General features: G+C 45.3%; 2 protein-coding genes across 7 annotated transcripts; one reads left to right on the top strand and one right to left on the bottom strand.

The window, feature by feature from the left end:
- The first annotated feature begins 4261 nt into the window (after positions 1-4261).
- On the top strand, positions 4262-5944 carry LOC107320071 (interleukin-4). The gene is made up of 4 exons (XM_015875546.1): positions 4262-4397; positions 4533-4580; positions 5482-5613; positions 5834-5944. Exons 1-4 carry the CDS (start codon positions 4263-4265, stop codon positions 5942-5944), a joined length of 426 nt encoding a protein of 141 aa, XP_015731032.1. The 5' UTR covers position 4262.
- A 1181-nt stretch (positions 5945-7125) lies between these two features.
- On the bottom strand, positions 7126-25830 carry KIF3A (kinesin family member 3A). 6 transcript variants are annotated; one of them, XM_015875563.3, is made up of 19 exons: positions 25203-25772; positions 24545-24827; positions 23065-23209; positions 22779-22863; positions 22186-22291; positions 21298-21437; positions 20226-20423; positions 19677-19851; positions 18550-18651; positions 16902-16973; positions 15105-15113; positions 13936-14092; positions 12854-13034; positions 12431-12541; positions 11601-11726; positions 11120-11173; positions 10913-10981; positions 10602-10726; positions 7126-10106 (listed from the first exon to the last, which is right to left on the bottom strand). In XM_015875563.3, exons 1-19 carry the CDS (start codon positions 25209-25211, stop codon positions 10058-10060), a joined length of 2196 nt encoding a protein of 731 aa, XP_015731049.2. In that variant the 5' UTR covers positions 25212-25772; the 3' UTR covers positions 7126-10057. The 6 variants fall into 6 exon arrangements, 3 of the variants coding, with proteins under 3 accessions (XP_015731049.2, XP_085375267.1, XP_015731052.2); XM_085519141.1 differs by lacking the exons at positions 15105-15113; positions 16902-16973 and having other exon boundaries at positions 25746-25830; XM_015875566.3 differs by lacking the exons at positions 15105-15113; positions 16902-16973 and having other exon boundaries at positions 25203-25330.
- Positions 25831-25893: the final 63 nt, after the last annotated feature.

Here is a 25893-nt window from a genome sequence, read left to right as displayed (position 1 = left end):
AGCCCCTGCGCTGGGAGCTCCTCAGATTGGTTCTACAGCTCTTCACAGTCCTGAGCTCTTCACTGTGTGCACTTCCCCAGCTCTGAACCCAAACCCAACTCAGTCCAAAATGCTTGGGAGCACTCCAGCCCAGGCTGTTCTCTTTGGCAAAAGGGAATGTCCCCAACCCCATCTCTATCCCACTCTCATCCCATCCCATCCCATCCCAAACTCCATCCCCATGCTCATCCCTATCCCAAACCCATTGCAATCTCTCCATCTCCATCACCTCCATCTGCATCCCCATACCCACTTCCATATCCATCCCCATCTTCATCCCCATCCCACCCCATCACCTCTCTGGCTGAGGCCAAGCTCTCTGCATCCCATAACCGAGTGCTGCAGTGGATCCCATGTGTGGGGGGACACCGGGGACACATGTCCTTTATCCCCAGTGCTGGGTATTCCCAAAGCAGCCATCAACACGGTTCTTTAACTCATTCACCTCCCGATGCAGAGACAAACAAAACCAAAACCAAATTATCTGCTTCCTGTTCCTCTAATGAGGGGAGGCTTCTCATCCTAAACAAGATCAAGATCTGGGCTGAGGCACAGCACTGCACGGAGGCCCCATTGCAGAGCTCACCAGATCACAGCAGCAGCAGCAGGGAGCGGGGAGGCAGCACAGCTGGCACGGTGCTTTAACCTTCAGTGTCCTTTGTAATGTCTGTGTGCTTCTAAGTTATTGATAGCAATAGTAGGAGAATCTGCGGGGTAACTGGATCCAGTGGGTGCTGATGGGCATCGTACTTCTAGAGATTATTTATTATGTTTTATTTAAATAACTTATTTTTATGCTGCACAATCTAAAGATTCAAGTAATCCGGGCTGGTGGAAGCAGCTGTTTGTTGTGTGCTTTTCTTCAGCTCAGGCCCAATCAAAATGGAACAGGCGATGTTCAGATGCTTTGTGTTTAACTTGTATGTTAGTAGTGCTGTGGAGAACAGTCATATTTAACATACTGCTACCTCATCCCCAGGGAACTGTTAGTGCCTGATTAATTGCCTTTCCGCCACAACAAATGAATGTATGCTGATGGATAATTTATTCTTCTTCTCTGTATTTAAAAGTATTTGTATGATGTCAGAGTTAATATATTCAAATTATCCCACCTTTGGAAGTCGGTGTGCTGTTCTTTCGTTTGTGACTTTGCACTGATGTTGTAGAAATGTTATGCAATAAAGTATTTGTAATGGGAACTGCTGAGTCCCAGCCTGAGCCACTGATTGAGCATCTGGAGAAGAGGCCGGGTCAGCCCTGGGAGCAAAGGTGGAGGCAATGCAGCTGTATGACCAGAAAGGGTGCAGCCTGGCTCAGCCCCCTGTAAAACCTCATTAGGCTTCCACTGAGGAAGCATCTCTTGTTAGAGAGCTTTCCTTCGTGGAATGGCACTGCAGGATCTCCAGGATCTCACTGAATGCTGCTGCTCCATCATCTCATGTTGCCTTTCAGGTGCTGTTGGTACAGCATGGGGATGGCTGGGTGCTGGTAGGGAGCTGGCCAACCACTATGCATGTGTGTGATGGGGGTCAGCTGCAGCCTTGGCATTGAGTTTTTTGGATAAACCACAGCCTTTCCTTTGGGCCAAAGATTAAAGGGAAAGGTTAAGCTCTGTGGAGAAGGACTTGAGCACCCTGGTATCCAACAGGGAAGCAGCAGCGTGCTCTCATGGCCAAGAAGGTCACTGTGTTCTGGCTGATCAAATGTTAACAAACATTTGGTGAATGGTGGGCCATGAACCAGCAGTGTGTCCTGGTGGCCAAGAAGGTCAGTGGTGCCCTGAGGTGCATCATGAAGTGTGTGGCCAGCGGGCAATGGAGGGTCTCATCCTCTTTGCTCTGCACTGGGGAGGGCACACCTGGAGCACTGCACTCAGTGTGAGGCTCTCAGCTGCAGGCAGACGGGGACCTGATGGAGAGAGCCCACAGGAGGGTGCAGAGATGGGGGCCTGGAGCACCTGATGGGGACAGGCTGAGAGCCCCGGGGATGTTTGCCTTGGGGAGAGAGAACCAAGAGGGGATCTGCTCAGTATCTGAAGGGTGTTAGGAGGATGGGGCTGAGCTGTGTTTGGTGGTACCCAGAGACAGGATAAGGGGCAATGGGAACAAACTGGAACCTGGAGAGCTCCATCTGAACATAAAGAAGAACTTCCATGCTATGAGGGTGGCAGAGGCCTGGAGCAGAGCCCACAGAGGGGGTCTGGGGTGATGGCTCCCCTTCTCTGGGGTTATTCACACCTGCCTGGATGCTGTCCTGCCCAGATGCTGTTGGTGGAGGAGCAGCTGGCAGCACTTCCATGGGATTCTCAGTGGCTTCATCCCTGCAGGATGAGAGCAGTACAGGAGGAGAGGGGAGCCACAGCACCCAGGTGTGTGCAAATTGGCCATCAGTTCACAGAGAGCTGTAAGTAGAGATCATTAGGGGCAGGTCCCCAAAGCACAGAGGGCAGGGTGGGTGCGATGGGGAAGGACTGGAGCCAAGGCCTGCAGCAGTGGGGCCTGACAACGAGAAGGCTGAGCTTGGGGAGCTCCCCAGGAGCACAGCTGGGTTCCAGTAGCTCTGGATCTGCAGGGCACGATGGGGCCACACTGTGGCCATGGGCAGCACCAGCATCACCGCTGCATCCCACCCTTGGGAAGGGATACAGGAGTCTGGCCTGCCCTGCACCTTGCCCATCACTCACTGATGTGGTTTTCCAGCCCGAGTAACTCAAAAGTTATATTTTTCTGTTCATCTGGCTTCTTTCTTCTAATCAGCTCCTGGTTTAGAGCTTCCCACCACAGAAAATACTGCTGCTGCTGCCCACCGAGCAGCCCTTGGGATGCCCACCCTGTGCCAGCCCTTCTCTGCTGCACTGCTGGCAGCTGAGCTGTCTGCCCACAGGGAACAGCACGGTGCTCCCCTTGCTGATTCCTCACTGAGGTTCCTTCTGAGTCAGCAGCACTGCCTTCAGCTGGGGCATAATTAGACAACAAACTTAGTCTGGCTGCTCCTAAATTAATGGAGAGCTCGCAGACTCTTATCAAGCATCTGATGGCAAGTTGCTATTTGAGTTAGAAAAATACCTCTTAGTTATTACAAAACTCCAAAGTTTCCCAGCTCAGCTAATTTCTCAGCATTATTTCCTGCAGTGATGCCACCAGCGCGTGTTGTCACCTCGCAGGGCAGTGCCAGGGCAGGACATGGCATCCCCAGCTCTCAGTGTCGTTGGGGCAGAGCTGTGCAGCCACGTGTCCCCATGTCTTGGTGGGTGTCACAGGGAGAGCTGGGGAAGAGAAGGTGCTGGGGTGAGCTCACCCTGTGGCCTGTCAGGACCTAAAAAGGGGCTGTGGGAAGGGAGGAGATGGACTCTATTGGAAGAGTCTGTTGGGACAGGACAAGGGGAAATGGTTTCCAATCAAAGAGGGGAGATTTAGATTGGATAGAAGGAAGTTGTCCATGCTAAAGGTGGTGAAGCACTGTCTGCCCAGAGAAGCAGCACTGCCCATCCCTGCAGACAGCGCAGGTCAGACTGGGGGGCTGTGAGCACTGGCAGAGCTGGGAATGATGCTGCTCACTACAGGGAGAGGGACCAAGTGGCCTTTATGGGTCGTTTCCAACCCAAACCAAGCTATGATTCTATGACTCTCAGCTCCATCGCGGCTCTGCAGGTCAGGAGGTCCCGGTGCCCCACGCTGACCCAGCACTTTCTGTTTCTCCCTGCGCAGGTGGAGATAACGACTTAGACCAAATTGTCAAAGCACATCAGGGGCGCTTTGCATGATTTGGAGATATTCAAATGACGGGAGAGGCGAGTGGTGGAAGCACTTAGAGGATATTTAGAGGAAAAAAAGCAGCGCTGCTCTGTTATCTGCACGCGGTCGTATCTCTGCGGTCCTCAGCACAGCTCACAGCGCCCGAACCTCACGGGGAGAGAAAGTCCTGGGATACGGAGAAATGAAGAAGCAAAAAGCTGCACGGACTTTTCTTTTTGCACCATCTGCCTCCTACCTCCGTTATCTGAACGGTGGAAATTTCCTACGTTGAAACGTAATGCGAGATCAGAAGAAAAACCTTGACTTTTACACCAAAGACCTGTTCTCCTAAATGGATGTGAACAACTTTGGAAAGTGCAGATAAGGGAAAAAAAAAATCATTTTTTTTTCCCTCCGTTTCAGCAATTTTAAAGCCATAAATTGAGATGATGCACCCAGAAAAGCACAGACAGGTGCGTCCCAGAGGCCATGAGCTCCTCACTGCCCACCCTGCTGGCGCTGCTGGTGCTGCTGGTCGGCCCCGGGGCTGTGTGCACGCTGCGCTCACCACGCTCAGTGCTGCTGATGGAGAGCATCCGGATAGTGAAGGACATGCAGAAAGAGGTAGGGAGCACAGCAGTGGGTTGAGGGGGGGAGCTGAGCTGCACTGAGATGCCTGCACAGTCCGTGTGTCCACCTGTGGGTGTTCAGACTGGTATCAGTCTTCTTAAATTGCTCCTCTCTTCTGTTTCTTTCAAGGTTTCCTGTGACAAGATGAATGTGACAGATATCTTTGCAGGCAATAAGGTAAGAGGAAAGCCAGCACAAGGGCTGGGAGAGGGCTGTGGGAGGTGCTGGGAGAGCAGCACAGAGCCTGAAGTGGGCACTGCATGAGGTGAGGAGCCCTCCAGTGCTGGGGGGTACCACCATCACCCACTGGGTTCTGCCTAAGCCACAAGGGCCATAAGGGAGCGCAGTGCTGTGCTGAGAAAAGAGGAACTTCTTCCTTTGCCTTGGAGCCCCGTGTCACTCTCAGACACCCACACACACCGATTGTACTGTGTCCCAGGCACCCTTAGGTGCGCTATCCCTCTTTAGCCCCGTATCTGGAAGGAGGCTCTTTAGTTAGCAGGAGATTCAATGGCAGATAATAAAGCCTCTTTCTGCTCTCAGTATTGCTGCCTAAGGTGAGAGCCCAGCCCCAGAGTTCCTGTTTTCACAGAAAGGGCCCCCCGCAGACACAAAGCAGGGAACAGAGTTGGGTCTCTGGGCAGAGGGAGAAGGGAGCAGAGCTTGGGAGAGCGTCCAAAAGCTGCAGGTCCAGAACAGCTGCTTATTGGAGGCATTTGGGGTGGAAGCTGAAGAAACAGGAGCAGGCAGGCACAGCTCCCACCCACCCTGCACGTTTCCAGAGACGGGCAGCATCAGGAAGGCACCACTCTACCAGGAAAGCAACCAATTTCCTCACCACTGTGTGCGCTTTTTTTCTCGCCTCATCAGGGCTAAGGATTTGCAGAGCTGCAGTTACACAAAGCCCAGGCACAGAGCCATCCTGGCTGAGCTGATCCAGCTACACCTGGGGACAGAGGAGTGGGGGGAGACTGAGCCACCCGTCCCTTAGACTAGAAATGCATGTTTGTGCTGTTCTAACCCACTCAAGAAGCTGAACAAAGCAGTCTCTTAAACAGCCACATGTGTTGTCTTGCAGACAAATAACAGAACCCAGCTCTTATGCGAAGCCACCGCAATTGTTTGGGAGAACCAGCACTGCCACAAGAACCTGCAGGGCCTCTTCCTCAACTTGTGTCAGCTCATGAATGCCAGCAGCACATCCCCCAAGGTAAGGCTCTGCCTGTCCCCAGGGCAGCCCCATGGGCACCATGTGCAGGTGGATGCTGTGCTGCACACTGGGGTTCTGCTGCTTATCAGCAACTGCATTTTTGAAGGCACACACACTCTAGGCACATTGCTCACTGCTTTGCAGCCATGCACTGCCCAGTTCTCCCCTCAAACAGCCAAAGTGCTGGGCCAACACCTTAACATTCTATCTTCCATTGCAGGCACCGTGTCCTGTGGCAGCAGGCAACACTACTTCAATGAAGAAGTTCCTAGGGCACCTACACAGATTCCTCCAACAACTAGTAAAAGAGAAGTTATTGTTTACTTTGTAATTATTAATATTGACACTGTATTTCCAAAGATTATTTATGACGATTCTTTAAATAAATATATATATATTTTTGAGTAAATTCGCTGACTTTGTGCTACAGTTCTTAAACGGAGCATAGGAAAGATTTGTGATGTAAGTGAGGGTGTGGTGAAGGGAGCTCAGACTGCACTGGCACAAGGGGAGGGCTCTGCAAGGAGTGGAAATAGCTCAGGAGAAGTGCCCACACTTCACAGGGCCATGTGGCATAAACTCAGCAGTGTGTGTTAAAGCCAGAGATGGGAAGGCCATAATGAGCATGGGGGAGGCATTAGCTAAATGTATATATTTGATTTCCCCCCTCACTTTATGCTCTGGCATAGCCCTTGCAGGCCAAGGAGTAAACAGGCTTCACCTAAACAGGGAAAGAACATAGCAAAAGCACCTCATGGAAGGGACAACTCCAAGCCGTGGGGTAGTGGTCAGGCTTTCCCTGATAGCAGGGAACAGCCTCACCGGTATTTAGGAGGCTGCAATTTTGGCATTGCATACAAGAGTGCTTTGGAAAGTCCCAGGACTGAAGGGTTTAGTTTGTGCATCAACTGAGTCAGAATACTCAGGGAAGCTGCAGAGTTAGCAGACCACAGAAAACCTGTTACCTGCTGCATGTGCAGGTTGAGACATCTTCCAGAAGAAACACAACGCAAAGGGAACAGAACCGCTCATTTCCCATTAATGCAGGTAACACCTTCATGCTATGGAGAGTGCACCAGGCCTGAGCTGTAACTCAAGGACAGCAGTCAGGGTGAAAAGTCTTCTGCTCAGAGGCAGCTGTTCAGTGCATGCACACAAGGCAGGACCACACACAGCACTGCCTGCAGGTCAGTGAAGTGGCTCCTGCACAGACTTCCCAGGGCAGCTCAGGAGTTTCCCAGCAGTGCTGCTGGTTCATGGGGTACATCTTCCAGTCCTGATCTTTTCTACAGCCTTGCTGAACCCACTCTCATGCTGTCCTGCCTACAGCTCAAATGAGAGACTACTGCCCACTGCCCTGGGGCTTGGCAGCAGCATCCTCCCAACACCCCAAACCCACTTACAGCTACACAGACTATTCCTGCTGCCCCTCCCTGACATCACTTCTGCCTCCACGTGGATTTACAAAGAGTTTGTACAGATAAAGTTGTTTGAAAAACAAAGAGGTAGAAGTAGGAATCAACAGTTTTATTTCACGGTATGAACATGCTCCAGGGCCACAATACTGATATGTACAGTGTAGGGAATAAAATTTAACCATAAAACAAAGAATAATCAAATAAACAGTTGGAAAACCAATAAATAGGCAGACAAGTTATACAGATAAGCAGTTTTTCCTATGTACAGAACTGGCTAAGCAGAACTGCTGAGAAAGGTGAGAGCTGGGTGTGCAGACTGAGTTAGATACTGAAAGGCACTAAGGACCATTTTCACTTCCCTTGAACCCGATGAAAGGTTCCATAACAAGTTAATTCTGAAATGATTCATTTACACAGCATTCAATAACATACAGCCAGAGAAACTCTGCGATTTGCTGGAATGAGAGGAAGCTTCTGGTGATGAGATGTAAAAAATGAATACACATAACACACGTGTTGCAGTTAAGTGGCATGTACTGGCCTGGGATGGAGATGGCTCCATCGACTGAGCCATCAAAACCTACATGAACTTAAGTCTTTCCCCTTTAAGACACAGTAAAGGGACATTTGACATTGCAGACTGTCCAGAGCTGCAGAGGGCTGATAGAGCAAACCTGCAAGCAGGGCTCTGTTTTGAAAGGAAGTTTCCAAAACTTAAGCAAAACAGCACAGTGAAAAGGTAAGTCAAGCTGACAGATCATCATGAAGACTGTGCTCTATGCCAAAACAAAGCCCTCTGGAAAGAGCAGAACATTTGTTCTCCAAAGCAAGCCCCTGTAACAGGAAATCACCAGTTCCTCTCATCTAATTACAAAGCTGTGCAATTGTTCATTTGATGTTTTTCTCTCCCCCATGGATCTATAAGATATGCAGAGCGCTTTTGTTTTCAGCAGAAATAACAGGAGTTCAAGCCAAACATAAACCTCTGTGATTAAACTGTATACGTTGTAAATGCAGAGTCAGGATGCACAGTCCTAGTTTTCATCTGCTGCTGGTCTGTTGAGTGAAGGATTCAGAGAACTGAGAGTACAGTTCAGGAGAAACACTCCTAAGAACAGACCATTCAACAGAATGGAGCACAGCAAGACATTAAAAAGAGGAAATAAAGTCTGCCATTGTTCTGAGAATGGACCAAAGCCTGCTCAGACCAGAACATTCGTGCCTGTTTCTAAGACAAGATGAACTCTTCAAGAAGAAATCTAACTAGTTTAGATCAGACAGAACTCCTGACTCTTTACCTCTTTCCAAATGCTGGACTAGAAAAAGCTGCCACTGCTCGTATTTGCAGCTCTTACGCATTTGGGTGACAAAGCTGGCTGAACTTCCTCCTCCATGGCCATGATTCTGAGAAATACACCAGAAAAATCACGGGGGAAAGGTCAGAACTCATTTTGAATTGCACTGAATGCTTTTCCAGATCAAAATACGCCCCTGCAAGACCAATTTTAACTGTTACATCTAGAGCTTAGTTACAGACTCACGAGGTGCATCCAGTTCAACACTGTGACAATAAGAAAGGGCTATCTGCTTCTAAGGGCAGTCAGCACTTCACAGGAATGTTCTGGTAATTGCAGACATGGTTACCATCAGGAACGAGACACCCAAGATTTCTTGCTCCTTACGTCAAACTTACGTATCCAGTCTGTGTTATTAATCACAGCTTTTTTTTTGTAACTCTAGGTAACACACTAAGATTATATGGAAGAGAATACCTAATTAACACCACAGTGACATGGGAACTGCTAAGGTACCTGCAGCTGCTGCACTCCAGCAGGTATTAATACAGTGCACAGCCCAAAGGAGATGCATTTTTGTGACACAAAAGCAATGTATTGAGGCGTTCAGTGTCTATTAGCAGCACAAAAAGGAAAGAAAAAGAGCAGCCACCACAATTGGTTATCAGCAGAGACCAGATTTCTTTCCCCTCGAAGCATAGTCAGAAGCAGGAGGTGGTGCACACAGACACGAACAGCATCACCTATTTCAGAGGATGTTATTCTGAGAAAACTGGGAGATTCGTGTCTGTTCCAACACAGGAGAAATTCATCCTCAGCTGTGGCCAGGGATGAGACAATGGAGCCATAGTGCTCAGTCCCTCTAGTATTAAAGCCTTCCCCTCAAATAATGTGTGCTGTCCAGACTACAACAAAACAATGCACACCAATTAAAACAGCTTCCAGCTCAGAAGCATAAAAAGCAGCCAAAGCAATGCAGCAACGCAGCATCTTAAGAGGAGGAAGAGTTCTCTTATCTGTGCATCAGCCCTCACTCTCCACGTTGCCAGCAGATCACACAAATAGACGAAAATCAAAGCATTAGACTACTAGTGTTGCACTCAAACAGAGTATGGTCCCTTCCCACAAACCTCAGACTTATGTAGTTCTAAGTACTCTTCTACTCAACTACTTTTTGTACAGCAAGACTGCAAATAAAGAGAGTTGTGTCTCAAATACACAATATGATCAGCTTAATAACTACAGTGAAATACTCAAATAAAAGGGCTTGATGCTCTTAACTCAAAGGTTTGCAGCAACCGCATCCAAACAGATCAGTGCAACAGAAGACAACAGTGAAAGCTGCCAGTTATGTGCAAAGCAGGACACAGATTTACCAGCATTAAGTTTCAGGATTCCAGCAACCATTTTGAGCTATTATGTCTAGTACTTGAACACATATAGAATCCTTATTTTCTATACATTTCAAGAAAGATTACCAACAACAGTTCCCTGCACAACACATTGTTTAACACATGGAATTTCACAACCATAAAATATACCAGTTTAATATTATGTTAATATAACATACAGTTTACAGGCAACTAAGGAAAAATACATATTTTAATTAAAGCTCCATACCAGCAAGGCATGGATTTCATAGCCACTTCAAACTGTCCCATCTCAAATTCCATATTCTGGCCAAACCTTTCACACTCACTGATTTTTACGGCAATTCTGAACACGTCACACCTACTGCAGCAGAGAGTCAATGACAGCGCTTGGCTTTGCAGAACGTTTTCTGTTTGGAGAGCAAAAAGGAAAAGAGAAATAATACCACACACATCATTATACTGTCCAGGAAAGACAGGGACCAGCCACTTCTCAGGTCACAACTACACATCATTTTCACAAAGGATCAGGAACACCCATGCTGAAATCTTCCCCAACAGACATAACTTCCTAGTAATGAAAGTATATGTGCTGTCAGCGTGTCACTGGTTAAACTGAACCAGCAATCAGTGAAATAAAAACAAGCAGCCAGAAGAGGGGAATGTGAAATCAGGAAATCAAACACCCCCCACAGACCAAACTTTCTGGACAATATTTTAGCACAGTAAAAGATTTCAGCCTGGTTCTACTACACTTGACATCAGTAACCCTTCTATCATGCAGAATTTTAGCATATTGCCTTAGCCATAAGTCTACAAACATTTGTCTCAAGTTTGCAGGCATCAGCTTAAGCCTTCCCCTGGGAAAACTCCCCATTACATACAGATACTCCAAAGTTCTTCACCTTCGACCAGTCTTGGGCCTGGATCTTCCCTTTGAAGTCCTCGGCCTCTCAAGCTTCATCAGAGATTGCCTCAAGCTTTCTTCAGTGTAAGCTAAGTAAACGTGGGAAAGGTCCACCTCAAAGGGCTAAGGAAAAACAGCAAAATATCAGAACTGTTTGGTACACTGATCAGTTGCTCTTTTGTAACACTAGAAAGACTTCCAACAAGAAAACTGAAGTTGGACAGTTTTCCCATGAATACAAAGTGGTAAACACAGAAAGCAGAACTTAGTCCTACAGAGTTCAATACAGGCTTATTAAGAGTTACTCACATCTTTTTCTTTCTTGTCCAGGACAGGAGTCTGTTTCCTCATATTGTTTCCTGTATATGCAACACATTTCTTAAAAACAAGAAAGGTCAGTTAGTGAAATGCAGTCGGTTTTACTGAGCACTGTACAGCTTTATCAGTTTACTTCTGGGCTAGGTTAAATTCCTCAAAAGCTTATGCTAACATTAGCTTGTATGTAAGCTAGCTTACCAGCTGCCATTCTCCAATGTCTTCATTCCAGTGAACATAGTTCTCAATCATTTCCTAGAAAGAAATTAGAGTTACTGTTACAGAACTGCACAATCTACACTCCAGATGTGTAGACAGGTTGCTTAAGAACAGCCTTGACCACTCCAATGTATTTTTAATCCAGACAGCCATACCACATTCAAAACCCCTATTTTGTAATCTGAAGACTAAGGAAACTACAGAAAAACATCACTCCCAAGCTGTGCACAACAAAGTTCCCACTAAAGCATGGATTTATCATAAGTCAATGCAATCATAATAGCAGTAAGAACATTCCACTTATGTACATTCGTACTACAGCTTAACAGAGAAGTGTCAGACAAGTTGACTGTCAATGCCTTTGGAAGCCAACTCATTCCATTTGTTGATGGACTAAATAATGCTAGGGGGCTAACTGAATACTGTATACGACCACATCAAAGGCTTCAGCTCTCAGTAGTACCTGGTAGTCCTGAGGAATGAAGTTGTCTATGATAAGCATCTGAAGACGAAGTTCCCTGCTCAGCTGCCGAATATTCTCCAGTAAGCCTTCAATCTCTCTCTGATGCTCTTGTTGCAGATCTGCCATCTGTGGACAAAGCATATGAGAGGTCAGAATTAATATAAGACACGATAACAACTTAAAAGAACTGTTTTCTGCCTGTATGTTTTAGAGAAATGAAAGCAAACTCTAGTTAGAAGTACCAGAATATTTCTCTCAAGAACAAACCCTCCGAAACATTCTAGCTCAGAGATGGTTAAAAGCAGTATTAAGTTCTTGGCTTCAAAAAAGATGAAATTAGCTGTCAGTCCAAGTTTTACATCAAAAGCAGGCAAAGCGTGCAAACAAATTCTGTATCTGGCAAGATCCCAAGGAAAATCTCAGCTCCCAAAGATAAAAAACATGCTTTCATGAATCAGGGAGCCTAGATACCAGCCAAGTGACATACTGATTGAATGTGACTGAGAGAGAATAAGAGCAACATGCACAAAAAGCAGCAAACTAAGAGCAGATGTGGATTCGAGCAGCTGCAAAGCAGGAGACTGGACTGCCAAACAACTTTAACTTTGCTCAGAAATAACCAATGGTTTTCCTTGAGGAAAAGCTCTACAATGTACCCCTGTGCAGATCTGACACAAAGCTTAATTTGTTCTTTAAAGTTGCGTAAACCGAACAGACAACACACTAGTATTTCTAAACCTGTAGCACTCAAGCCAGAGAGACAAAGTTGATGGCCTGCTCTTTCCACCTACAGTTCCTCCACCACAAGCTGAATGCTTCAGAACACTGACCTCTGATTTTGCAGCCATAAGCATGGTCCAAACTTTCTTCAGCTTTTTTGTTTTTCCCTGTGCTTCTTCCTGGAGGCTGGTATACTTCTCCTCAATGTCCAAGCGTTCTTGCTGTAAAGCAACATTTAACAGATATCCACACATTAGCATAATCAAAGAAAATATTTGCAGCAACATGAACAGGAAGGGAAGCTACTTGGACAAAACAAAGCATTTGCCAAGGGCATGGATACCTGGCTTAGCCAGGCTGGCTGACACTCACAATGATTTCACTGTCCTGCAGGTGAGCACTGGTTATACATGCCTCTAAAATGTTTGATTTCTACTGTGCTTCAGAGTAGTGCCATATTTCATCCACACAAAGAGGCAAAGGCAAGTAACACAGTGTCCTACCACCTCCAGATAGCTGGGAGTATAACCCACCTCCTTCTCCTCAAGTTCCTTGCGAAGCTGCTCTGCTCTCCTCCTTCGTTCTTCCAGCTCCATATTTGATTCTTCTAGAAGCTTCTCTTGTTCTTCTGCTTTTGCCAGCAAGTCCACTCCTCCTACAATCACCTTCTTCTCCAGCGCAGACAGTTTCTCCAGAAGAGACTGGTGCTCTTGTCTAGAGAGACAGAGACAAGTAAAGCTGGGAACTTCCTGTCTCAAGGTGCTCACAAGGCAGCCAGGTTCAGCTCAGTTTTTACAGCCCAGACAGCACTCATAGGGCTTGAAAAACTTGCCAAGCTGCCAAGGGTTTAAAGTAGGGGTGAGGCAGTGTACAAGGATTTCCTTAACTCCAGGTCCCATCACTTTCATGCAAACAAAACCAACTCAGCAAACAAGTCTCTCCTGCTGCAGTTTCCCTCTGTCAGGGGCTGCCAGGCGCCAGTGGTGCTACCAGGATACACAGGGTGCTCCCTCCCTCCCCAAGGGCCCAGCACAATGATGCTGGGATTCAGACATACTGCAACAGGTTGTAATGGAACAGAAGCAAGTGAAACGAGGTCTCAGCTGTGCAGCTGAGAGGTAAGCCAGGAATGTTGAGCAGCCTCTGCTGAGGGAGAGACTGTCCGACCTGTATAAGCAAATGTGATCTCAGCAGCTCCTCAGCTCCAGCATGGAGATCACCTACACACAGTAGCATGCCCACACCACGGGCACGAGCTGTATAAAATTCACTTTGCTATACAGCTACTGCCCACTAGCAAGCAGTACAGCAGTCCTGCTGCTCTTCACTAGTCTTCAGAGTTCAGAGTATTCATTTTAAGTTTCTAGGCCATCTCAACTAGATAAGGCTAAGAGAAGAGTGGTGGAAGAATAATGTTTCTTTTTGCTACCTGCTCTAATCTGCAAGCAGAGAGGAAGCTCTTCTTTCACTCTGATAACAGCAAGAGCTGATGTTCAGCTTACACAAAGCTTGACTAGCATCTCACTATGCATCTCCACATATTGGTATCTGACTTGTAGATTAAGGGAGGAAAAACCCACAACACCGCAAAAACTACTCAGAGCAGGGCACTCACTGAGCTTTAAGCAAATCTTTTTCTCTCTTCTCCAGTTCTGCTCTGGCTTTATTTCTTTCTTCTTCTTCCATGTCAAGCTTAGTTTCAAGAGCTTTTCTCTCCTCTTCAATCTTTGCTTGCATCTCTACCATCTTATCAGGGGAAACTTTCTTTTTGCCTTTCAAAGAAAGGGGGGAAAAATATCACAAAAATAATACGGTCTCTGTATCACAAGTTAAATTAAATGATTAAGTGCAGTTATCAATGTCAGAACTCACGGATTCTGAGATGAGCACATCTCAGTCTTTAAAATTCCATTTTAATGCCTGCTTATTTGCCTCCAGTACTTACAATGAAGGAGTACTATAGAACTATGTACTAGAATATAAAAGCCTGAACAAAATGCATGAAGAATACTTGTGGAAAAGAAACAACGGCTAAGGAGAAGCTTGAGTTGGAATCTTGGATACCTTAACTACGTAGTAGAAGGAAAAGAAAAGACTGGAATCCAGCCTGTACAGATCTCCCCAAATCCATAAGTCTCTCCCAAGTTTTACGACCCCCCTTAATCATTACAAAATGACAAACCCTTCACTTTGTTTCGCTCTTCTCTGGACAGGAGAGAATTATCCACAGAAACCAGATGGCTAGAAACTAATAGAAGCTATCTAGAATTAAGAGGCTTTCACAGTGATGTAATGCATATGGTCAAAACACACTTGAAAATGTTGTTGCTCACTAAAAGGCCTCATTTCCTCCAGTTTTCATGCCATTCACTTTTGTTTATATTCACTTATAACCTCCAGCAGAGGCAAAGATACACTGGCACCTGTAAACATGCATGCACACAAGAGCACTGTAAGGACTTCAGCGCTACAGCAGAAAATATCTTGGTTTCCACCTGCTAAATTTAGGAGCTAGGTACTTAATACTTATTTCTGCATCTGCAGAAACTAGTTAGTTTTCAAGTAACCCAAACTCAAAGTTTTATTTCTCAAGTGCTACGCAGAGATCATCAAATGAAGAGGTGAACCAGATAAAGGTTTCTAACATATTATTACACAGGCCTGTGTATTCACAGTTTTGGAGAAGAGTGAACTACGCTGAGCTGGAGGACCCTTTAATGAGCTCTGCAATTGTATTTCAAGGAGATGAAAAATCTATTAGTGAAAAATCAAAATTACACCAACCTGCTTGATCTTGTATTAAGAGAAAGGAGAAAGCACGTCACAGAGAGGCAGCGCACACATAAAAAGGAAGAAAAGAAATATATTATTGCTTGATCATTTGGAACAAAGTTTATCAGCATCAGAACAGAGCAGTGATTTTACATGCATGTTTCTAGAGTAGAAAACGGGATAATCATCACTAAAAAGTGAAACTCCATTAGAGTGAATATTAATGAATCGTGATCTTGTGCTAAAGCACAGAATGTTTCTGTAACGTCCTTTGCACATCCAGGATAGTTTCAACTCACTCCTGCATTCTCCTGCCCATCCAATGCAATGCAGAACTTAAGTGTAACATTATGAGCCTGCCGCAAAGATCATGCCCTAAGAAACAGATCGTAGATTTCTTCTTGATTAACAGACCTAGTGTTTTTTCCCCTTCCTGAAGGCAGCCAATTCTCTTAAATTACCTGCAAAATCTTAGCACACAGACTTAAGTTTTAACCAAGTTAATCCAAGCCAGTTTTTTGCAAGATAATGACAATTGCACGTAACTTATTAGTAGGTTAATTGGCAGTAACTGATGCTTCCATAGAGGTATAGAGCCAGTTTTGGTTATTTAAGCAAATGCAGTAAAAAAAGCAGGTCAGGGAAAAGATGAAAGGCGCCACATGCAAAAGGGCTACACGTGAGGACAGTTAATAGCCCAAACCACACAGATGAACCACAACAGCTCAGTGCAACTTATACAACATCTTCAGACTTGAAGGAGATGGTCTGATCCATCCAGCACCACATCAGTGGTTTGCTGTTAACTGTCCTCATCCAAAGAGGTTGAAATATTCAGGTTTCAAGCAAGCTTTGAAAGAGCAAATTTGAAGCAAGCAGGTTTCCAGGTGTAACATCATTATCCATAGGTCACACTTAGGCTGTGAGTCCTCTTACCTGTGGCCACACTTCCCCTGAGCTGATGCTTTATACCAAAACAACTAGAAAAATTTACATAGGTATAACTATACAGCAGGACCTCCCAGGTTCTCCACACGCAGAAGTGAGGATTACATCTACACAGTATAACCACAACAACTGGTCAAGTCAAGGTCCAAAATATGATTTTTTTGTTTGTTTGTTTGAATAAAAGCATACAGTGATTGTAAGTTGTTCAAAGAAACAGGTTCCTTTCTTTGACCAGCAGCAGACCAAACCTTCCTTGCTGCTAGAAATCAAGACCCTTTGTTCTTCTCAACTATGCCCTCCTGTGGAGACCAAAAACTTAATGTCATGAGGCAGGCTGGACAAAAAGCAGCAACCACTGCCCAGGTTTTGGTTTGTTTTTTGAAGGTCTGCCAAAATAAAACCAAAGTGTTAACGAAGTTTTCCTTGCAAGCACAAAACCTGTATAGCTTAACTGCTGACTGTTCAATCATTCACTCCAAACTTAGTTTTAGAAAGGCAAGATCTAATGCAGTGTAACAGCTTCCAAGAAGAAAGCTGCTCAGACTTCTTTTTGACATTTTTGAGGGATTGTTTAAAAACAGGAATTGCAAACCTTCAACCTAATGTTTCCCAAATGTCCTTAAATCTTGTTAAATAAGCCTACTGAATTGCTCTCCATTCCCATGTCTTGCTGACAACGTGCACATCAAACCACCATCGCAAGCGTGAAAGCAACAAAGGAAAGGCATGCTTTAGCTGAGTTGTAAGTTCAGGTTTATTTATGTTCCAATAGACATAGCAGGGAAGAGTGCAGCATTGCAAAATGAAATGCACAGATCATGGAAAGGCCAAAGCTTAAAGGACTTAAGAGCTCCCACTCACTAGTGAAGGACTTATCCAGAGGTTTCTCTATGACAGAGCATGTGGAGTCTGAACTACTGCTGCTGCTACTGCCTGGAAAACAGAAATGAGTCCCACAGAAAAAACCAGAGAGGAAGAAACATGCAGATGGGAAGTTAGTTCTAAGGAAAAGAAACCCAGAAGAAATGGCAAAATAGTTTTAAAGGCACAGAGTTCTCATTAGGAAGCATTTGCTAGAATCCCTCCCAGACTCAGCTTGCAAAGCCATCGCTTCCAAGCACAGAATGGCATGCTCAGAGAGACAGTTCAGTTAAAACCCATCTTAACAAGCCTACAGCTTAAAATCTCATGCCAAGGCTGCTTCCATTTCAAGCAATAGCACAGAAAAACAGATTGCAGTGAAGGTGGCTGTGGATATCTACATTAATAGAAGATTTGGTGACCAGGAGTTTTTCCACTGTTATGTACATGGCAATGTACATTTAACAGTCTAGAAGAGAGAATCAGCTTACACAGGGACAGTTACTATGCAAGCTCCTGCTGAGCACAGCCTTACTTAGGGAACTTAACTTCCAAACAGGCTGCTCTAGCTAAGTGACAGCTATTTCCCCCCTATTCTTTTCAAGCAGTACTTTGAAGATGGCTTTCTCTTGTGGTGGATTTGGGTAGAAATTATTTCTTGATGGATTCCTGCTTCTAGAAAGAACAAGTGGGGAAAAATGAAGTAAAAGGGTGTATTACAACCAACACAAGGTTCGGAAGGTGTCATTTATGATACTGCTTGGACAGATATCAGAATAAAGGGTAATCTATTTAATGCAGGAATGCTGTTCAAACAGATGTGAGTACCTTAAGACAGGAAGGCAGTTTGAATGACAGCACTTAATGGACAAACTGGAAATTGAAGCACAGCACTGGGCTTGACTTCCCTACTCCCCACAAATAAACATAGTTCCCATGGGTGTAGCAGGCTCCCTACAAGCCACAGTTCTCTATGGTACACCATGACCTGCAAGTCTAGGTTCAGCAGCATTCTCTGTGGCTGACACTACATGCTAGTTTATCACAGCGTAGGACAAAGCAGACTTTGTCGTGGGATTTCCAGAGTGCTCCCAAATAAGGGATGTGTAGCTCCCATTCAGCTTTTCAGCTAGCACACAGACACCCCCAGAGGTCAAGTTTTTCCTCTATCAGCATAAAACAGGATGCCAGAATGAAGCCAGTTACTGAACATCCACAGGACAGATGAATCCTTTGCCTAAACCACAGCCAAAATCCCCATCTAGCCATGAGAAAGGCTATAAAGGAATACATCTGTCTACTACTGATTTTTGGTGTCTTCCTCCTCCCATTTCAGTGAGCAGGGGAAGTTCCACAACATGAGTCACAAGCCATACGCAGCCACCTTGCGGCAACCAGGGAACCACCACAGAAGATGATGTTACCACAAGCACAACTACCCAAGTGGAAGCAAATACCACACAGGATTGGAGCTGTCCATCTACAGAGAGAGCACCAAATAGCTATGTTTCTAGGGAGGCATGATAATTGCAGCGGCAGTAGGGCAGCCCTACAACTCCACTTCTCCCTGCCTGGCTCTATAGTTCCTGACGCTAGCTGCTGGGCAAAAGGAAATTGGTAGCACTGACAGGATTCTCTTCTGCCTTACCCCGACGTTTCTTCCGCTTCTCCCCATCTTCTCCAATCTCCCCATCGTCCTCTTCATCTTCTTCAGATGAAGAACTTGTCTCAGATCCAGATATCTCTTCTCCTAGAAACAGAAAGTATGCTTTGTGATGCACTTTCCTTCATCGGAGCCTTCCAATAACATTAACTTGTTATTGTGACAGCAGCACTTATCTGAAACCAGCTTATGAGTAGCTGCAGAAGTCAATAACTCCCAAGGAGATAATTTGCAATAGCTTTGGAAAATTAAAGAAGAGTATTGTAAGCCATATAATGCTGCAAAGTCAGTGTGTATAAAACTATGGTAAGTATTCTCAGATCCTCGTAATGCTACATTGTTTTCTATTCACAGTACCTTCAGTTCCATCAGAGACAGAAAATGGCCAAATAAACAAAGCTATTTGTTCCACAGTTTAGTAATTACAAATTTAAGAAGTCACCCTCAGCACACTAGGGATGAAACAGCTATGTCTAGATTCCAGTCCCTGAAGAAAGTATTACTATTTCCTGCTTCTCCTTAGTGGTAGAGATTCCAAGCAGTAAGCCTTGCTGAAGTTACTGCTAAAGCTATTTTGTACTGTGAGCATCTTTGGAGCTGGATGTTATACCAAGGGCACTATTCAGGAAGAATCCTTTCTGAAAAATCCTTGAATGCTGGTAATCATATCACAAGCCCATAAAGTTCCAAAGCTTAAAGAAGCTTCTTGTTTCTTCTATGCACTGATTAGATAGTCAGCCTCAGTTCTAGTCATACAAATTAATTTCATTTTAGTCCTAATTGCATATCTCCTCAAGCAAAGAAAACATTTAACTTTCGTTATCATGTCCTTTAAATACCTACACCACATCCAGTCATACCCAGAAACCCCTCAGGTTCTCAGCACACTAAATTCAGTCTACAGTCCATCACCTTATGCTTGTGCCAAGTGCCACCTGGTGGGCAAAGCCAGGCCCTGCACTGGGAGCATCCTGCTGGGTCATCAAGGCCAGAATAATGACTTGCAATCAGCTACTGAATTCATATGACATTTTCAAATAGTGAAGACTTCTCACACAAGCAGAATGAGTTATTAGTCTAGAGAGAAATACCTGGTGGAAGGGGAATCTCACCTTCTTCCAGTTTTTTCTTAAGCTCTTCAATTTCTTTCTGAAACTGACGAAGCAAAGCATCCTTGGGGTCTTCATTAATCCTGGCCTTGTTCTTAATGTTCTTGGCTCGGTTTGCATACCTGAGAGTGCTGATAGTCTCATCGTAATTGTAGTCTGCTGGACCAATGTTTGCACACTAACACATGGAAGAACAAGTTAATGGAGCGTAAAGAATCAGAGTCCATGACAAATGATTTCACATGGACCCAGCCATAGCTCCAACAATATGGTACTGCCACCCTCTCCCAAGCTTTCCTGTTGCTTCTACATCGTGGTTGCTTTAACTACCTAAGCACAGCTGTTACTTGTTCTCACACATGTATTTACACCTTGTTTAGATCCTTGCCTGTGCATAGAAGAGACAGCAAAAGCATGAAAAAAGTTTTCTCAACTTCAATGCTCTGAAAAGAACAGGTAAATGGCAGGCTCTTCTTGTGGCAATGTCACTATACTATTTCTGTAGAAACAGAGATCAGCAGTTGGAATTTATGAAAGCATTTTGGAGCTTACCATCATGGTTTTGGAGTTGCCCCCCAGTGAATCCTGAAGGAGTCGCGTAAGTTTGGAGTTACGGTAGGGCACATGAGTGCTTTTGCCATCCACCAGTGCTGAAATGACATTCCCCAGTGTAGAAAGAGAGAGGTTGATCTTGGTAGCTTCCTTCAGTCGCTGCCCTGTTGCTCCAGTTTTCGCCTGTCTTTCAGAACCCTGGAAAGGGAACAAGAAGCAAAAGGAATTACAGCAAAACCTGCTATGTGATCTCCCTCCAAATAACACAGCTACACCTAAAGCATTGCTAATGGTCAAATCACTAAGTGCCTCAATCATTACTAGAGGACCTAGCAATGCATTTCAAACATCATTAACAAGACAAACAACAGGTATCAACTGAAGCTTTCAGTGCCAGCAAACTGCTGGAAGTAACACAACTGAAAAAACGAGTTTTGTCTCTGTGCATGAAAATATTGTTAGAAACAAGTCAGAAGTTACAAGGCACCTCAGCTCCTGTTTTCCCTACCAGGAGGTGAAGGGAATAAAGTGACACTGCAATTGTTTTACAGGTAGTTTCATAGCATGACCTAAACATGCCTCATGTAAATAAAGTAACAGGTAACACACAAGCATCCAGGGACTTGAGTGTCCCCTTCCCTGCCTCTTCTCCAAGCAAAGATACTCCGGTGTAAAATCTGGGCTACAAAGCCTTTTTACCAGCACAACTACATTGGTTCAAAGTGAGCAACAGAGGGTGGGAGCTTGCACAAGTGAAGAACTGCATGGTCACAATCCCCAATAGTGGTTACATTGGAAAAGACTTTGTAAAGATGCAGTTCTGATATGCAGCGTGCTCCTTTCAGAGTAGCTTGTATTATTTACAATTACTTCACAGGAAGAGCAGAGCCCTTTTACCAATACAAGGTCATATACACTAGAGACTCTTTCTGGTACACATCTGGTTGAAAGCCTTGAGTGAATACTTCACAGAAGTCAACAGTCAGACAGAACTGTGGGCTTCAAAGCCTTTAACAGTACTGAGGAGCCATGCCCACCACATTTCATGGCAGATGCTGCTGGTTCTACTTACAGCAAGATCCACAAGGTGCAGTTTGCCCATGCGCACGTGCATGTTTCCATCAACTCCCTTCTCACTGCACTCAATGGTGATAGTGAAGATGGCATGTGAGCGAGAGCTGTGCTCATTCATGTTTGTGGCACCAACAGAACCTTATAATTGAGAAACAGATTAATGAATCACACTCCTGTAACATTCTTCATACTCCAAAGGAGATTTATTCCCAACTCTACATTCAACCCATCTTTTCAGAAGGTGGAAAAGCTGCTCAGACTCAGGAAACTGCTGGATACTGAAGCTGTAGCACAACTACAGCCTAGACTAGAAATGTTGCTGCCTTCCTTAGGTCCAAGCTGACCACAGGGTCCCATCCCAAGAGTAGTAATAGCTCTCATTTGTTTCTGTTTAAAAGTTGCAATAAATAAAACATAAATAAATAAATCAGTAGCCTAACACTTTCACAGCTGCAAAAAGTTGTATTTCTTTTTAATATATAAGAGCAAAGAAATCCACATGAGCAACAATAGTAAGTCAGAATTTTAGTTCATAAAAGGCCTTAATTAAGTCTTCCAGAAAGCATCAACAACCTCCTATTCACAGCAAAGGGCTGGTTTTTGCTCATGCAAATTAGAACAGAAGGAAAGAACCACAACATGCACTAGTAGCCCTGACAATGCTGACTGCTTCACTGTTTACTCCCCAACTGGGTGACCAAGGCACAGTCTTCATCACCTGTCCCTGCACACAAGGCATTCGGGAGAGAACATCCCTTTTGCTCTGCTCAGTTGAACAAGCCAAGCTTCTAGACCTAATGCTGGAGAGCAAGATCTCTTAAAGTCTCAAAATCAGACCCTCACTCTGTCTGACAGAGCTGTGTCTGCCCACTGTGGGACTACGTACGGTTCTTGTGGCCCAGAGTCATGATTCTGTCCATATCATCTGCATTGTTTACGACATAAGCTGAAAGGTCTTTGATATAAACTCCCACATCAGGTCTCTCTTTAACCTAAGAGAGAAACAGTTTAGAGAGAGCATCCTTAGAGCCCACGCAGCAATTCTCAGCAGCACTGTATTAGTACAGTGATTTACTCCCCCATATTCTAGTTTGAACAGAGAACACTTGCAGTATTCCAATAGAGTAGCTAGAGAATCAAGACTCATACATGGTGATACTTCACTGGTCCTCCCTAGAGACAAAAACAGATTTCAGATCTCAGTCACTAACTCCTAGAATGATTGCCAAGAGGCCTTCACAGTAGAACTGCATGGACAAAACTGACTCAGCAGAAAGTCAGTTTCTCACTGTACAACAGAACAAATTGAAAAGACTCAGAGAAAACAGTGGTGACATCCAACTGCTACTGTATCTTAAAGGAAACAATGCACATGCTGAGGAGTCCAACCTCCCAGCTCCCTTCAGATGCTCTCTGGTCTTCACAATAATATTGCTCGAGGATGTGGAACAAGCACTGGAGTCAGAACAGCAGGCTCACCTCTAACCTCTGTGACTGGTCTTTTCCTAGCAGGTCCCGCACTTCTTCATTGTAAATTTCCAGGTAAGACACACGAACTAAAAACCTGAAGGCAAACAGTTGTGAAGCTTTCTTAATAAGGTATTTGTAAATATAAGTCTAGGAGACATAAAATGCAAAGAAAAAGCACCCATATATAAATACATTCCAGCCACCCCATCAAGAATGGCCAAGGTCATTGCTGAGGTCAGACTTCTTCTACAGATGTACAAACAAAAGACAGGAGCAGTAAAGGGAAGCTGTTTACCTCGTATCCCCCTCTGCTTTGGCAATGTGACCAAATATATGGGCGAAGGAATTTGGAATGATGCCTCTAAGCTCAGGAACTGCTCTGACCCCTTCCATGGTAAAAGTTTTGCCTGTTCCAGTCTGCCCATATGCAAAAATGGTGCCTGAAGAACAAGAACATATTAATGAACACCACGAAGTTGCTATAACTGCAATTTTACCTCATCAATCCTAAGCCTGATAGCACTGAACACATTTTTATGAACTTGAAACTTTTCACCCCCTACAGTATGTAATATTCAATGCTATGAGAAACAGAAATGCTGGACAACCATAGCAAAAAATGTTCAAGCCACTGCTTTATCCAGCCTGCAAAATATTTAAGAAAAAGTCAGCTTGTTTTAGCTTTATAAAGCAATTAAAGGATTGAGAACCGGTACACTTAGGGCTCACACGCAAATAATTAAAATCAGACTAATTAATAGCATTGTCAATTAGAGAAATATCATTACAAACCAACCACAAAACCAACGACTGCTAGCACTTTAAGCCACAGCAGAAACATGAGGCTCCTACAACGCAGGACACAGTACAAGTGTCCAGTTCTGAGCCTGCAAATGCAGCCACAATTTGGACTAGACAACCATCCCCAAGGGAACCAGTGAGAAAGTTTACTGAAATCTCAGCTCAGACATTCCAGAAACACACAGGTTAACTAATTTTTTCCCCAGCACAAATTAAGCTCAACTCAAATTAAGCTTTTGCTTTCATTGCTAAGTCACTGGTATTACTATTGAGAGGAATTTTAATCAGCTGAAGATGGGTGTGTTAGCACAAAAGCTTATTAAGTATTTTGCAAACCTTTAAAAACCTTCTTAATCTGGCACTTACAGCACGGATGAAAAGCAGTTACAGAAAGCAGTAATTTGTTACCTTACTGGTGTATTCTTTCTTCTACATGTAGTATTTACATGCATAACAAACACAAACCACAGACATATTCTTCCCAGCTGCAGGAAGCAACCAATTATCTGCCAGGCAGGGCTGATGTGGGTAACTAGTCATCTTAGTTTGGAACAGCAAGTTTTAGAGATGAAAATGCAGCACTTAGACGCACAAGAAGAACACTCATACCTAGATACTGCAGGACCATGGCAGCTGCTGCGTTACTGAAACTGCATAGCGAAGAGTCGCTGAGAATTCTGATAATGAAATAAAGCTTTTTTTCTTTTGCAGACAGAAGACAGAGAATGAAAACACACAGCTCACCAACCTCAGCCAAGACTGCTCACTACTATCTCCCACTGTTAGCAATCTCAGCACGTACCAACACGGTGGGTACTTAGTAAGGAGTAACTTTTGGTTGCTGTAGGTCAGAGGCCAGAATAGAAACAACAGAGAGATGTGGCCCTAGTAAGAGAAGGCTCCCTGCTGATCATCAGGGACACCAACAACACAAGGAACACAGATGGGAACACTGAAATAAACCAGGAATTTACCATTGTAGCCTTCTAGGACGGAGTCAATAATAGGTCTCGCAGTCAGGTTATAGACATCCAGTTGCTTACTCTCTGGTCCAAAAACAGTGTCAAATGTAAATGTCTTGGGAGGTTCATTGGACGAGTCTGTTTTGTGGACGGTGATAGTTCCTCTCATCTCATCCACACTAACTGCCATTTTGTACCCCGTCGCTTTCTCTCGCTCATTAAGGGGCCGACATCGAACAACCACCTTGACATTATCACAGCTCTCTGGCCTGTCCGGCTTCTCAGGCTTGTTGATCTGCAATTATGAAAAGGCAAAACACTCACAAGCTGCGGCATCACTGTCACAAGCCCATGTGCTTAAGCTGTCCATGCATACTTCTCAGCAGAATCATAAAAGCCACGCTTAGACAAGAACTGCTATATAATTAAAGCTAAGGGAATACAGCTAAGGGAATACCCTGCACTTAATCAGTCAGAGCAATCTTCTGTTTGCAAATGTGGAAACCAATCAAGTAAAACCTGCAAATTTCATTCATCTGTGAAATTCTTCAGCAAACAGCTTTGTGCCTGCAAACAGCTTGCTGCAAGCTGAGGCTTTTGTGCCACTCCTTTAAATTCATAGAGCTCGCTGTCTGAATAGCGAGCACAAGGAAACAGCCTCAGAGCTCACCGATGACATCAGCAGATCGCAGCGAGCTGAAGGGAATTCAAACAGGCTCCAGTGCGTTCGCTGAACGTTCACCACTTTGAGAACTCCAAGGTCGGCTCACAGGACTTCACGTCACCTTTCTCTCCCAGGTACAGACGTGGATTTTGACACTAAACTAACTGACAACGCTGTCAATGCTCCACCTGACAGCGGCGCTCCGAGGTGCCGCCCCACGGGCTGATGCCGTGGATCAGCTGCTTCTAAACCCGCCCCTCGGGTACCAGCACGGCACACACCGCCCGCAGCTCCTGACACCGACCCGCAGCGCCGTCAGCACAGGGAGCGCCAAGATGCTCCCAGGGTTGGGGCACACGGCGCACTGCGGTGACACGGAGCATCGCGCCGTCATCCTCAGGCCCCAGCCGGGCCCGCGCAGCCCCTCACATCCCTACGGGCCGCGGCTGCCGTCAGTGAGAGTCCAAGAGGGAGGGGAGCGGCCTGTAGCGGCCTGTATCACCCCCATCCCCATCCCGCCCCACTCCCCCGTGTCCCGGCCGTACTCACGGGCATGGCGGCCCCTCACACACACACACACGGATCAGCGCCGCTCTCAGGAGCCGCACAACGGCACAATAACAGCACCGCGCCTGCGCCCGCCCCCCGCCGCCACGGGCCGCGGCCAATCCCCGCGCGCTGCGGAGGCCGCGCAGCC

Source organism: Coturnix japonica, chromosome 18 (genome assembly GCF_054131305.1).
Source record: "Coturnix japonica strain WE chromosome 18, WE-NBRP24, whole genome shotgun sequence".
Taxonomy (NCBI): domain Eukaryota; kingdom Metazoa; phylum Chordata; class Aves; order Galliformes; family Phasianidae; genus Coturnix; species Coturnix japonica.
This window is presented reverse-complemented; position numbering and strand designations above follow the sequence as displayed.